At 36.1% G+C, this 12,113-nt stretch overlaps 1 protein-coding gene and 1 pseudogene across 1 annotated transcript; one reads left to right on the plus strand and one right to left on the minus strand.

Annotated features, from left to right (window-relative positions):
• The first annotated feature begins 619 nt into the window (after positions 1–619).
• LOC114716130 (pheophorbide a oxygenase, chloroplastic-like) lies at positions 620–4,493 on the plus strand (annotated as a pseudogene).
• Positions 4,494–10,799: 6,306 nt separating this feature from the next.
• On the minus strand, positions 10,800–11,991 carry LOC114716132 (protein SENSITIVE TO PROTON RHIZOTOXICITY 2-like). The gene has a single exon (XM_028901065.1). The coding sequence runs from the start codon at positions 11,930–11,932 to the stop codon at positions 10,892–10,894; it is 1,041 nt and encodes a 346-aa protein (XP_028756898.1). The 5' UTR covers positions 11,933–11,991; the 3' UTR covers positions 10,800–10,891.
• Between the last annotated feature and the right edge of the window lie 122 nt (positions 11,992–12,113).

Here is a 12,113-nt window from a genome sequence, read left to right on the forward strand (position 1 = left end):
ATTAATAATTCAATTAAAATTTAAACTCTGAAATTTATATGATTCATGAAGTTTACAATAATTAAATAAAAATTTTGGTCAACAAATAATTAAACATAAATATCTTATTTAACTCTTAATTTTAAATGTAAATTTTTCCATAACGTGATAGCCCACAGTCATGGTTAAGTCAATACTATAGCCCACAGGTTGGGGCATTGCGTTAATTGATTGGATTATTGGATGTACAATAGTTGGATAAGTTTCACTTGAACACATAAACACGATACCTGTTTTTTGGCCGAGAGCTTTATGCTATTGCCACCTGGCAGCGAAATCTATAGCCATGTGTGGCATACTTGGCAGCAAAATAATCAACTCTGAATGCTCCTTAAACTTGTGGCCGGCCGAGCCGATTGCCGATTTTCACACTGGAAATGCACATATTTGTCACCATCATTAACAAGTAGCGAACTTTGATTTTGATCAATACTTTCTGACACTTAAAAGAATTGGCCCAATTTCTTCGGTAATTACTCTCTCTCTGTCACCATGTTGTTAACTCTGCGAAGTGTTACTGGTTACCGCGGAAATAAAGCCAAAGCGTGAGGAGAAAACGGATTATAGAATGACAATAGCGATGAACTTCATTTTTGTCTGGAAAGAGCTCCAGACCCACCGCTATATAGGTAGAAACATTTCAGACTTGCACGCAAAGTTCTCAAGAGTTCCTACTTCTCTTGTATTCTCTTGTTCCATCTGAATCTCTTTTCTCTCTCACACACACACCATAAATTTTCTGAGCTCCCCTTACAGTGAATTGCTCTTGAACTTCTCTTAACCTCCGTCCATGGCTCTGTTACACCCTACCTCTGCCTTGGCTGCTATCGACACAGTGTTATCAACGAGAAGCAAAACTCTGAATTTTCCTCTTTATACCTATAGCAATATGCAATCTTTCACCAGAAAAAGAACCGAATGGACCCAGAAACCTGTCTTTACGCGTTGCTACGCCAACAAGCATTGAGCCTGAGCAATCAATTCCAGAAACAGAGAAGGATGAAACTGAGAATGAATTTAGTGACGAGAGCTCCTCTTCAAAGTTTTCTTGGAGGGATCACTGGTACCCAGTTTCTTTAATTGAAGATCTGGACCCTCGATTGCCTACCCCATTTCAGCTTCTCGGTCGCGAGATCGTACTGTGGTATGACAAATCCAAATCCGAATGGGTGGCTTTCGACGACAAATGCCCCCATCGTCTTGCCCCCTTATCAGTAATATACGCTCTCCTCTTTGTCCTTCTTTTACTACCCCTCGTTTAGTTAATTTTAATCTGAATTAATATTTTAGGTTTATAATATCGCTCTCTCAGAGAAGATCATGAAATTAATCGGTTTGATTTTTGTAGGAAGGACGGATTGATGAAGATGGCAACTTCAGTGCTCCTATCATGGCTGGTCCTTTGATGGATGTGGATCTTGTGTTAGGATCCCTCAGCCGTCATCGGAAGGTCCTGAAGCTCGTGCTATTCGATCACCTAGCATGTGCCACAAAGTTCCCTACCATGGTGTCTCAGGGTCTCCTCTTTGTGTGGCGGATGAGAATGTTTGGAAAAAGCCGGCGCCGCTAAGCCCCCATTGTAATTGATTTAATATTTTATTGCTTGATTGAATTAATACACATTGAATTGTTTAAGTTCATTAAAACTATGCGTGTTTGGACAGTTTGAGATGTTTGTCGGTTTTTAACACTGTTAAATAATGAATATTTATTGATCTGCATGGCGTTATGGTTTTGCTTAGGTTGCCTGATGACTTCGAAAAACCAGAGTTTGCCACCGTGAACATTCAACGCGATCTGTTCTATGGCTATGATACTCTCATGGAGAATGTTTCCGACCCTTCTCACATTGATTTTGCTCATCACAAGGTAAGAACAATGTCTCTGAACCTGAGAACTCGATTTAAAATACTATATTCTTATTATTAGTATTTTATAGTTCATCACGTTGCCGGTGGAGCATTTCGAGCACAATAAAAGTTACTGTAGACAGTTTTTTTCATTAGATTTTGCTTCGTTCATTGACATATTCTCATGATCAGTAGCACGTAGCATATGAAGAATCTTTGAAGTTAATCTGGAGATGTAAGGAAAAACTTCTCTCCATGTACAACATTTTGATTGATCTCAGCAAAACTTATTCCTCACGCTACGTATGTTCCTTAACGATCCAACTAGTCTCCTGTGACAATTAAATTGTTATAGGTTTTGCTGAATTTGGTTCGGTAGTTCTAAGTGCGTACCAGTTTATGGGATCATTGCTTTTAGTACATGCCTAGGAGCCTTTGGAAACCTTCCGTTATTTATCTCCCAGCCTCGCACACCTGCTCGCTCTGTCTATGCATGGCCCTTGTTGTGGAAATGTTTCATCTCATTGCTTATGAAACATGACCATGCTAGTACATGTAGTGTTAAATTAGGATAGCGCTCAAATATGCAGTTGTGGGAGTTGGATTTATTTTAGTTTGATAACTGTTACATTGCTAGCGCCAAATTAATTACAGGTGACAGGAAGGAGAGATAGGGCAAAGCCTTTGCCATTCAAGTTGGAGGGTAGTGGTCCATGGGGCTTTGCTGGAGCTAACGATGATGGAACCCACGAATCAGTTCCAAATTTGTTGCCCCTGTTATTATATGAACAAGTAAGCCTGAGGATTTAGTATTGGAAGTAAATTTTTCAGGTGTTTCGTTTTATTTTTCCATGTGCCTTCTTCGTTACTGAGTAAATATGATATGGAAGAATTTTGTACAGTTGAGTTCTGTTAATGTTTCAACGCTCTTTGCGTATCAAGTCATAAGCATCTTGACTCACATTCAAAACAAAAATGAGTATTTAGTATCAATGCATCCTCAATAGGTGAATGAATTCTGTATTTAACTTAATCTAATACAATTCTGGAATTTTTTTTTTTTTTTGCCTTTTCTTTTTACCTTCTGAAATTTCTTTGTACCTCTAGTATGGGGACAATATGAGGTGGATGAATTCTAGATTAACTGTCTGCTTCTTCGAATTATGCCTGAATGTGTATTCATGGAGTTGGTAGGCATATAATAGTGCAGTTGAAGGCAGGCGTGACTTGCTGTTTCTTGTTTCATGTGCTATCAAGATGACTTTCAATAAGAATTACTTTGTTTTGGTATACTGTCATTGTTCTTTTTCCGCACGTCATTGTTTTTACATCTAAACCCACTTGTATTACTTTTGCAGAATAGAGATTAATAACAAGCTTCCAATAGTTGGTGACCAAAGATGGGTAATATGGATATGTTCTTTTCAATGTCCCCATGGCACCTGGTAAGACTCGCTCCATTGTTTGCAGTGCCCGAAACTTTTTCCAGTTCACAGTGCCTGGACCTGCATGGTGGCAAGTAAGAAGTCCATGTTCAGGCTGTCATTTTGTTTTCTTTGATTAAGGCTCCGAGCTTCTTAACCTGGGCATTTACTTATGCCTTATGAATGTCTCAGGTGGTTCCTAGATGGTATGAACATTGGACCTCAAACAAGGTGTATGATGGAGACATGATTGTTCTTCAAGGCCAAGAAAAAATATTTCTTGCGGAGACCAGTGATGGGTCCGGTGATGTTAACAAGGAGTACACAAAGCTCACCTTCACACAACACAGGCAGATCGCTTTGTCTTGGCATTTCGAAATTGGCTAAGGCGACATGGAAATAGCCAGCCTGAATGGTTCGGCCTGAGCAGCCAGCAGCCGTTACCATCAACAGTTCTAACAAAACGGCAGGTATGAATACTTGAACGTGCTCTATTTGAAATTGCATCACCTCTTTCCACAAACCAAGAATAAAATCCTTTTTGAACAAAACAATTGTTGGTTCCTCTTAAAAGCGCACACAGATGTGCTTCTTATGAATTGATTGGCTCAGTTGCTCCTTGATTTTTACTGTACTACACCCATACCCCCATGTCAAAGTCCAAGATGAAGAAGTCTCTGTTTGGTTTGAGAATCAATCGCATCCTGAATAAAGCATTGTTGTTCTGCAGATGTTGGATAGATTTGAACAGCACACTCTCAAGTGTTCATCATGTAAAGGAGCTTATACAGCATTCCAGACGTTGCAGAAGATTCTGATCGGTGCAACAGTTGTTTTTGGTGCAACGTCGGGGATCCCTTCAGAGACATATCTCCGGATAGTTCTGGCCGGACTTGCAGTCGCTAGCGCTGGCTTGGCCTTTGCCTTAAATGAACTCCAAAAGAATTTTGTATTTGTTGATTACGTGCATGCTGATATTGATTAGAATTTAGACAGTAGACACGCCTCATAGCCCTTGTAGGAATCCTGGCGAACCAAAGCCTTTGCAAATGGCTGGCTGTAAACAAAGTTTAAAGCTCAACAAACAAATGTAAAACTGAGATATATATTCACACTTTTGTGTGTGTATATACAGATGAACACAGCAAAATCTTAATCACCGACATTTTTCTTTTCTTTCTTTCTGGCAAAGACTGGAAAGGTTTTCAAGTACCTTGTCAAGGAGCATAGCTATAAATTAAAGTTCCGTGAGGCTGTTATATGAATTTTTTCCACTTGTAAACACATGCGTAGGTGCAATAAAGCCTCTCGATGCTAAAGGCGTGATAACGGAACTCAGAACGTTTCATGATAAATAATGCAACCCCTTTTATCTTCCCCATATTGCGGCCCTTTCTTCTATTTTTAAAATATGTCCTCGTCAATTTTTTAAACAAAATCAGTCCATTAAATTAAATACTTCCTGCTGGTCCTTTGTATAATTTATTTTTTAGAAAAATTTTATGGTTCAAATGCTTTGTAAGATTTAGCGGAATATTAATTGTTTTATTTCGAAAATATCTTTATTGTCAATTTTTAGTGAAGAAACAGAAAGTATATGCTGTTCAAATTCATGATATTTATAAAGAATAAAGACGAAAGTCAAAGCGAATTATATACAGTGTTAATGAAAATTATTAATTTTTTATGAAGTACTTAAAAATGATTTATATTAATAATTATATATACTATCAATATTCATCCGCATAACTTATGATGATAAAGAGGAAAATCTAGAGAACCGTGTTGGCGTGCAATTCGGTGTAAATGAAGGGCATCATATACAAATAATACTTGAATATTAATTAACTTTTAATTATCATTTATTTGCTATAAATAGGCTTTAACACTATGTTTGGTACCAGGTTTTCAGAGGGGGGGAAGAGGAGGGGAGAGGAGGGAAGTTGCTCCCCTCCTCTTGTTTGGCTCGTGCAATTTTTAAGAGGGGAGGAGAAAAAACTCTCCTTCTTTTGTTTGGTTAAAATATTTTTTAAAGAGAGAAAGGGCTCTTCTTCCCTCCTTTTCCCTTCTAGCTTCTCTCTAAAATTGGGATTTTTTAGATGAGAGATAAGAGATAATATTTTAATTTCTCATATATCTTTTCGATTTGTTAACCCCTAATTAGTCGTAAACATTCTACATAAGAGAGTTTTTTGAACATTTAGCAAGAGGTTGTTGAGATAATTGTCTCCAAATTAGTGAGCATTTGTAAACCTTTTTTTCTCTTCTTCTAATTCTAAGAGGCCGTCAGCATTTTCTTTCACCGTCAAGGTTTTTTTCTCTTATTGAAATCTATTACTCACGATTTTTTATCTTGATATCCTATAACTGTGTGATTGTGTCTTGCAAATCAATATTGGTGAATTGCATTATATATAGCCTGTAACATACTATTTTTTTTTATAAAAAATTGTAATTAAAAATATATAATAATATATTATTATATAAAAAAAAAGTCATCTTTGCCACCGAATTCGGTGGAAAAGATGGGAGAGGGGGAGTGGTTGCATAATGAGGAAAGAATTTGGAAGAAGATTTTAATAAAGAACAAAGAAAAACATGGGTGAAGGTTGGAAAAACAATGGAAGGGTATTAAATGAAGAAGGAAAAGGGAGGAAAAGCGGAGGGAAGTGGAAAAATTAGGAGGGAGTGATGGAGGGATATAAATGAGAGGGGTGTTAAACGTCCTCACTAGTTATATTTTCAAGCCAGAAGAAAAGAGATCGAAAGAGAGAAAAAGCGAAAGACAAGAGAAAGAGAGAGAGAGAAGAGAAGAGAAGAAGAGAGCGAGAAGTTGAGTTGCAATACGTGATCAGAAAGTCGGGACAAGTTTTGGGAATCATTTAGGTACACAAGTATACTTCTTTTTATCAAATTTTCTTTATGAATATTTCCTATATATTTATAGCTTTATATTATTATTATCATTATAATGTTTAGAGAAAATTTTACTGTTTGGGTATAGAGTAAATATGGAGTTTTGACAATGTATGATCGTATAAATTTAAAGATACATTATTAAGAATTTTAATCAGTTTATTTTTTTTAATGATTATTTTGAGAATTTTAAATTAAGATTTTAGTGAAAAAAATTGTTATTTAAAGATATAGAATGTTTTTTACCGATTAAATTTGAGTTAAATAAATTATTTGAGTTATTTAATATATTATTGAGGTTTTAATCGGTTTAAATTTGAATAAGTTAAAGGTATATTTTGGAAATAATTTTTGGAAGTATAAAGAATTGTAAATTGAGAATTTTATAAAAATTAAAATTATTTATACTTCAAAGGAGTTCCTCAGCTAAGAAAAATTTTAAATGGGACGATAACAAATAGTTGAGATTTTAATATAAAATATTTATATTGTAAGAAATATATATTTAAGTTATTAAATTTAAATAGTCTTATATGTAAATTATATTTTCAAATATTATATTTATTATAAATAGCAAAAATTTGGGAGAGTTATATGTTTATGTATTTTGGTTTAGAGGGTAGTTTTAGAATTTTAGAGTAGTTTTGGAATAGTTTTGTGTTTTATATTAATAAATATTATGTGCAATTTTGTAGACTCTTGAGAATTTGGGAGTAATCTTTGTGTGATATTTGTAAGCTAAAGAGTACCAGTAACTTTGAAAATTCTTTCTTGTACATGTGAATTGTGTATGATTATATTATGGATTTACTAATTTTTATATCATACTGAAAAGTAGTATTATGATTTCAAATAAATGTTTTGATATGTTATTTGATTTTGTTAAGATTTATTGCTATTAATTATGATCAATATTTAAATATATTGATGGCTAAGGAATTGTCCTGAGTTGTTATAAATGGTATATGAGTTTTTTGCTATCTTATCTTTAAAATATTTGAGGACGTATTTATGATGTAACATTATCGGCACCTGACATGCATTGTTGGGCTAAGGATAGAAAGAGATTGCATGGATATAAAATTACCACGTGGTATGCCATCACTCGGTGCACATGGATGGCACTTGTTAGGGCCCCTTCTTCCATGTTTTCCTTTGGCCAGGAATTCATTGGAGCTGTGGGACATGTGACACCTCCCTATTCACAAAGGAGGGGAGCCATAGTCTGAGCTTGAGCTCTATATCTTTGGCCGGATATATCTCTTGTGTCTGTGAGCTTGGAATAATTCAGTAAAATGGATTAGTTCCTATTGGACTATGTGTTAGCCTATGGTTCCAGTCAGCGGTATAAGGGTGGACGGTGATATAAGGGAGGCAGCATATTGCATTATTTTTGGATATATTAGAAAAATAAAATTGAATTGAATGTATCAAATATGTGATTTTTAATATATTTATATACACACATATAAACAGATTTTTGGTTTATCATATATGATTTGCTTTTACAGGTTAGAATTTCAGTAGTTATTGAGACGTTTGATCTCACCCCTATATTAACAATTTTCAGGCGAAGAATCTAGTAAGAATCAAGGGAAGGCACCAATGGAGTGAGCCGTGAAGGCTTTTGTACTTCTCAACACATGCTATGTTATATTTTTATTTGCCATGACTATAAGACTTTAATAGTTTATTTTGTTGTTATGTTAGAAATATTTTGAAATTATGAGTTGTTTGAAGTATTAGAAATATGTATAGACTTTTAAATTAAATATTTTGTTACGTATATTGATATAATTATGTGAGGTATTACATAGTCTTTATAAAATAAAAAAAATGAGAAAATTCATTCAAATTTTATGAGGTTAAAATAGTCAATTTTTTATTAAAACAAAACAGAGTATTATTAAAATTGTTCCCTTCCCTCCCTATCAATCAATCCAAATAGAAGATCATTAAAATCCCTCCTCTCCCTCTCCCTCTCCTCTCCTCCTCTTTCCTCGATAAAAATCTCTTCCATTCACTTTCTTCCGTCGAGCCAAACGCAGTGTAAGGATAGCAGTATATATTAAACTGGGAGAAGAGTGTACTTGAGCCACAGAAGCTCGTGGGGCCTAATTCGTTGACGAAAATTTGCAATCAAGCCTAATCAGTAGCTATTGCGTGAATATTATGTTTGTGGTGTCATTTGTGAATGCATGAATCGTGCACGTTCGTCAGTGACGCATTATGGCCCCACGTTGCACATTAAAGTAATTAATTCTGCAGGCATGCAAAGTAGGCCCTATCATGCGTCAATTCTGTAGGCATGCCTGCACTTTCCTCAACTCAGTTACTACGATCTAGTTTTCAAGCATATTCCTTAGACCAGGGCGTGCTGGACAAAGAAAAGCCAAATGCCTCTTGGGCTTTTTCACAGTAAATACTTACATAGTGTTCAACATCAACACTTGTCAGTTACTAGTCTTTAATTTTCCTAATCAATGATACTAAACTAGTGTTAAATTTACAACTTGCTAACCTTCCCGACCTTCCACCACTGAGGATTAGAAATTCTAAATACTGTGTTTTGGTTGTTTTAATATGGTTGTCGGGGTTAATTAATATGATGTTCTTGGTAGTCAAGTTTAATATTATTTGCTTCTAAATAAATAATCAGCAAAGATGAATAGAATCATAAGCCGTTGAAGTCTTGCCTTGCTGACCTTTGCTCCTTTATAGCTTTCTTCTGTATCCTACAGTTTGCCTAGTTACCAATTAACTCGAAAACCTTTTTGTTAACTTCGAGCAGGAAAAAAAATGGGTTAAGGTGCGCCCAGCACCTGAACTATTTACTTAGGTGCGTCCAGTGGCCTAAAGTAATTTTGGATGCATCCAGTGTCCTAAACTAATTAAAATGATGCGTCCATATCCCAGGCTAACAGAAATGTTATGTTTAACTGTTATTTTCCTGACTCAGTCTAAAGTTGACCTCAGATATTCTACATGGTAGACACATGGGCACCCGATGTGTATTATTCTTACTCAAAAGTCAATTTATTTAGAAGAAGAGGAAGGAAATAAATTTAATTTTGCGTAAGAATAATACATATCAAATGTCCATATGTCCGCCATTTAGAATATCTGGGGTCAACTTTAAACTGAGTCAGGAAAGTAACAGTTAAACATAATATTTCTGTTAGTCTGGGATATGGATGCACCATTTTAATTAGTTTAGGACACTGGATGCACCCAAAATTACTTTAGGCCACTGGACGCACCTAGGTAAATAGTTCAGGGTGCTGAGCGCACCTTAGCCCAAAAAAAATAGTTGATTCTAAGCTCTTCGTAATCTTGAAAATGGCAATGTAAGTGCAGGTCTTACAATGACTGTAAACGAAGAATGCAGAGAAAATTACGTGCAATGATAGGGTTGTGCAGGTTGAAGACTATAGCTGAAGAATGCCAAGAAAGGGAGCAATGAAAAGAATTGCTAGAAGGGATTCAACAACAACAATCTGTCGAGACGTGTGTCAGCATGGTCCAACAAATGTAATTTATGTTTATTAGTGGTATATGATCACTTAGTAGAGCATTAGAGCTGATATTTCACTTGATTGTTTCGAGAGTTAAGGACATTCTCTTGTACATGGTCTCAAGCCATTGAAGACTCAACAAACTCATTCCCATTTAAGCTTTCTTCCAATCATATCTTATATTACCGCTGGTCTTTATATAAGAGTTAGTTGTGAGTAGATTAAGAAAATTAGTTAAGTTAGGTATTTGTAATAAATAAGTGTTATTTTTTCCCCTAAAATATCCTTGTCAATCAAGTGTATCGGCTAGAACTATCATTACTACAATTAGCATTTTGAGAAAAAAAAATGAATAAATATAAGAGATAAAGTAGACTAGGATTTTATATTTATAATCAAGATAAAAGTCAAACAAGACTAGCCTATTAGGAGGGAGAGCCTCTTAAACTTATAAATCCCATAATATTTGTGAGATTCCTCAATGTGTGACTCATAATAGAGAACTCCCCTCGAGAGCCACGTCCTCGGTGGCTTTACTTTACAGTGCTTCACTCGGAGAGCCCAATTTCAAAAAACTAACCTATTAGGAGGGAGAACACATTGAACTTATAAACCCCACAAAACTTAGATCTCATTTGGTGTGAAGCAATGAAATGAGGGATAAGGATTGAAATTAAAATTGAAAAAATCTATTAAAAAAGAGTTTAGAATGGGATATTACTTGATACATGAGATTAGACAAACCCATAAATGTGGGATTGAGAAATACCATTTTGTCTAATCCCATATATCAAGCAATTATTGATGTTAAATACTTTTTATTGATTTTTTTTTGAATTGCAATCCTAATCCCTATCTTTTTTTTAATACTTTATACCAAACGGACCTTAAATTCTCCAATGGGGGACTCATAACAGAGTATATTTCAGTTTACCTCTGTAGTTAACTGTTCTTGGGGGGAAAAAAACTGTATTAAAATTACAAGATGCTACAAAGTTCAAATTCCTATCCTGTCTCATGGCTCACGGTTAGATAACTTAAAAGTCGAATCACAAGACAATTTTGAGCTTTCATATATAGAACTGCACGTGGTTAACTGTGTAATATGCAGTTTTTATTTATCCAAAATCCAACACACTAGTATATATCAAACATATGATCTTGCACTACCGCCATCTTCCTGCATTTGCAATGCCTGCTGCTCGACCAATTTTCCAGAATAGGACAAGCCACTGACAGCTGGAGCATGCCCGGCGAACAAAGCAACATGGCCCATGAGCTTGTCTTTCCTTGAAAACGTTGTACCACACGAACACTGCCACTTGAGATCCCCACAGTGCTTCTCATGTGTTCTCAGATCAGACAGCACTGAGAAATGCTTCAAATTGCACCTTTTGCACACGTACATCTTCGGACAATGACTTCTCTTGTAATGATTCTTCACACATATCATTGACTTCAACGGTTGAAACTTGGCATGCTTCTGATTCCACCTACATCCTTCCTGCGGACATGAGTATTTCTTAGGCCTGAACGTGCTCATCGAACATTCTTTGTCTCTATTCTTCATCGGGTTGCTCAAGGCGGCACTTGTCTTGTACTCATCCCCATGAGCTCTCATATGCATCCTCAAATTCGCATCTCGTTTAAACCCTTTCCCACAAATTTGACAGTAATGTGTGTACTTGGCCAGCAAATCAGCAGCATCCAATTCGATTATGTCCTCGTTCTTTGGTTCATCGGTCTCATCCCTTTGAGACAATTCTCTCTTCGTTTCACTAAGCCCAGCACTCGGATCATCATCCTTGAGATTATTAACGCAGTTATTGTTGGTATCATAGCTTTCACCACCGAACCAGTTCAAGGTTTGATCATCAGGACTAGAGAAGATACCTTGCTCTCTGTGCGGAGCTATGTTATTCGTATTATTACTACTGTGCATACTTGTATAATGGCCAAAGTTGGATTCAGTGCAATGGGTACCTGGTGGTGGAGAGAAACTAAGGAACATGTGTTGGCACGTGAGCACCATGGAGGAGGCAGTGACAATGAATTCCTGGATGATAGAATTCATACTGGCTAAGGTTGTACAGGTAGAGTCTGGTAAGGTCTGATCCGAGGAAATAAGAATACCCGCGAGTGTCTGGACATGAGTGAGCCTGTCTTTGAGGAGGGAGAGATTGAACATGAGCGAGGTTGATTGAGAGGGAGCTGATTCAACAGAGGGTGAAACCAGATTAACAGCAGCAGCAGCAGCAGGAAATATATTGTGCAGGCCTTGAGAGAGATCTGGGAAACCGAAGCTGTGGCCCTTGAAATCATTTTTTGATGATCGATTTCTCACTTGAATTTCAGATGTTTCTGAGGAG

Source organism: Neltuma alba, unplaced genomic scaffold, assembly GCF_004799145.2.
Source record: "Neltuma alba isolate B1F8T4 unplaced genomic scaffold, ASM479914v2 tig00011644_pilon, whole genome shotgun sequence".
Taxonomy (NCBI): Eukaryota; Viridiplantae; Streptophyta; class Magnoliopsida; order Fabales; family Fabaceae; genus Neltuma; species Neltuma alba.

Bases quoted from the DNA above. Each gene is read 5' to 3' on its own strand.
- LOC114716132 (XM_028901065.1), bottom strand. From the start codon at position 11,932: ATGTTCAATCTCTCCCTCCTCAAAGACAGGCTCACTCATGTCCAGACA.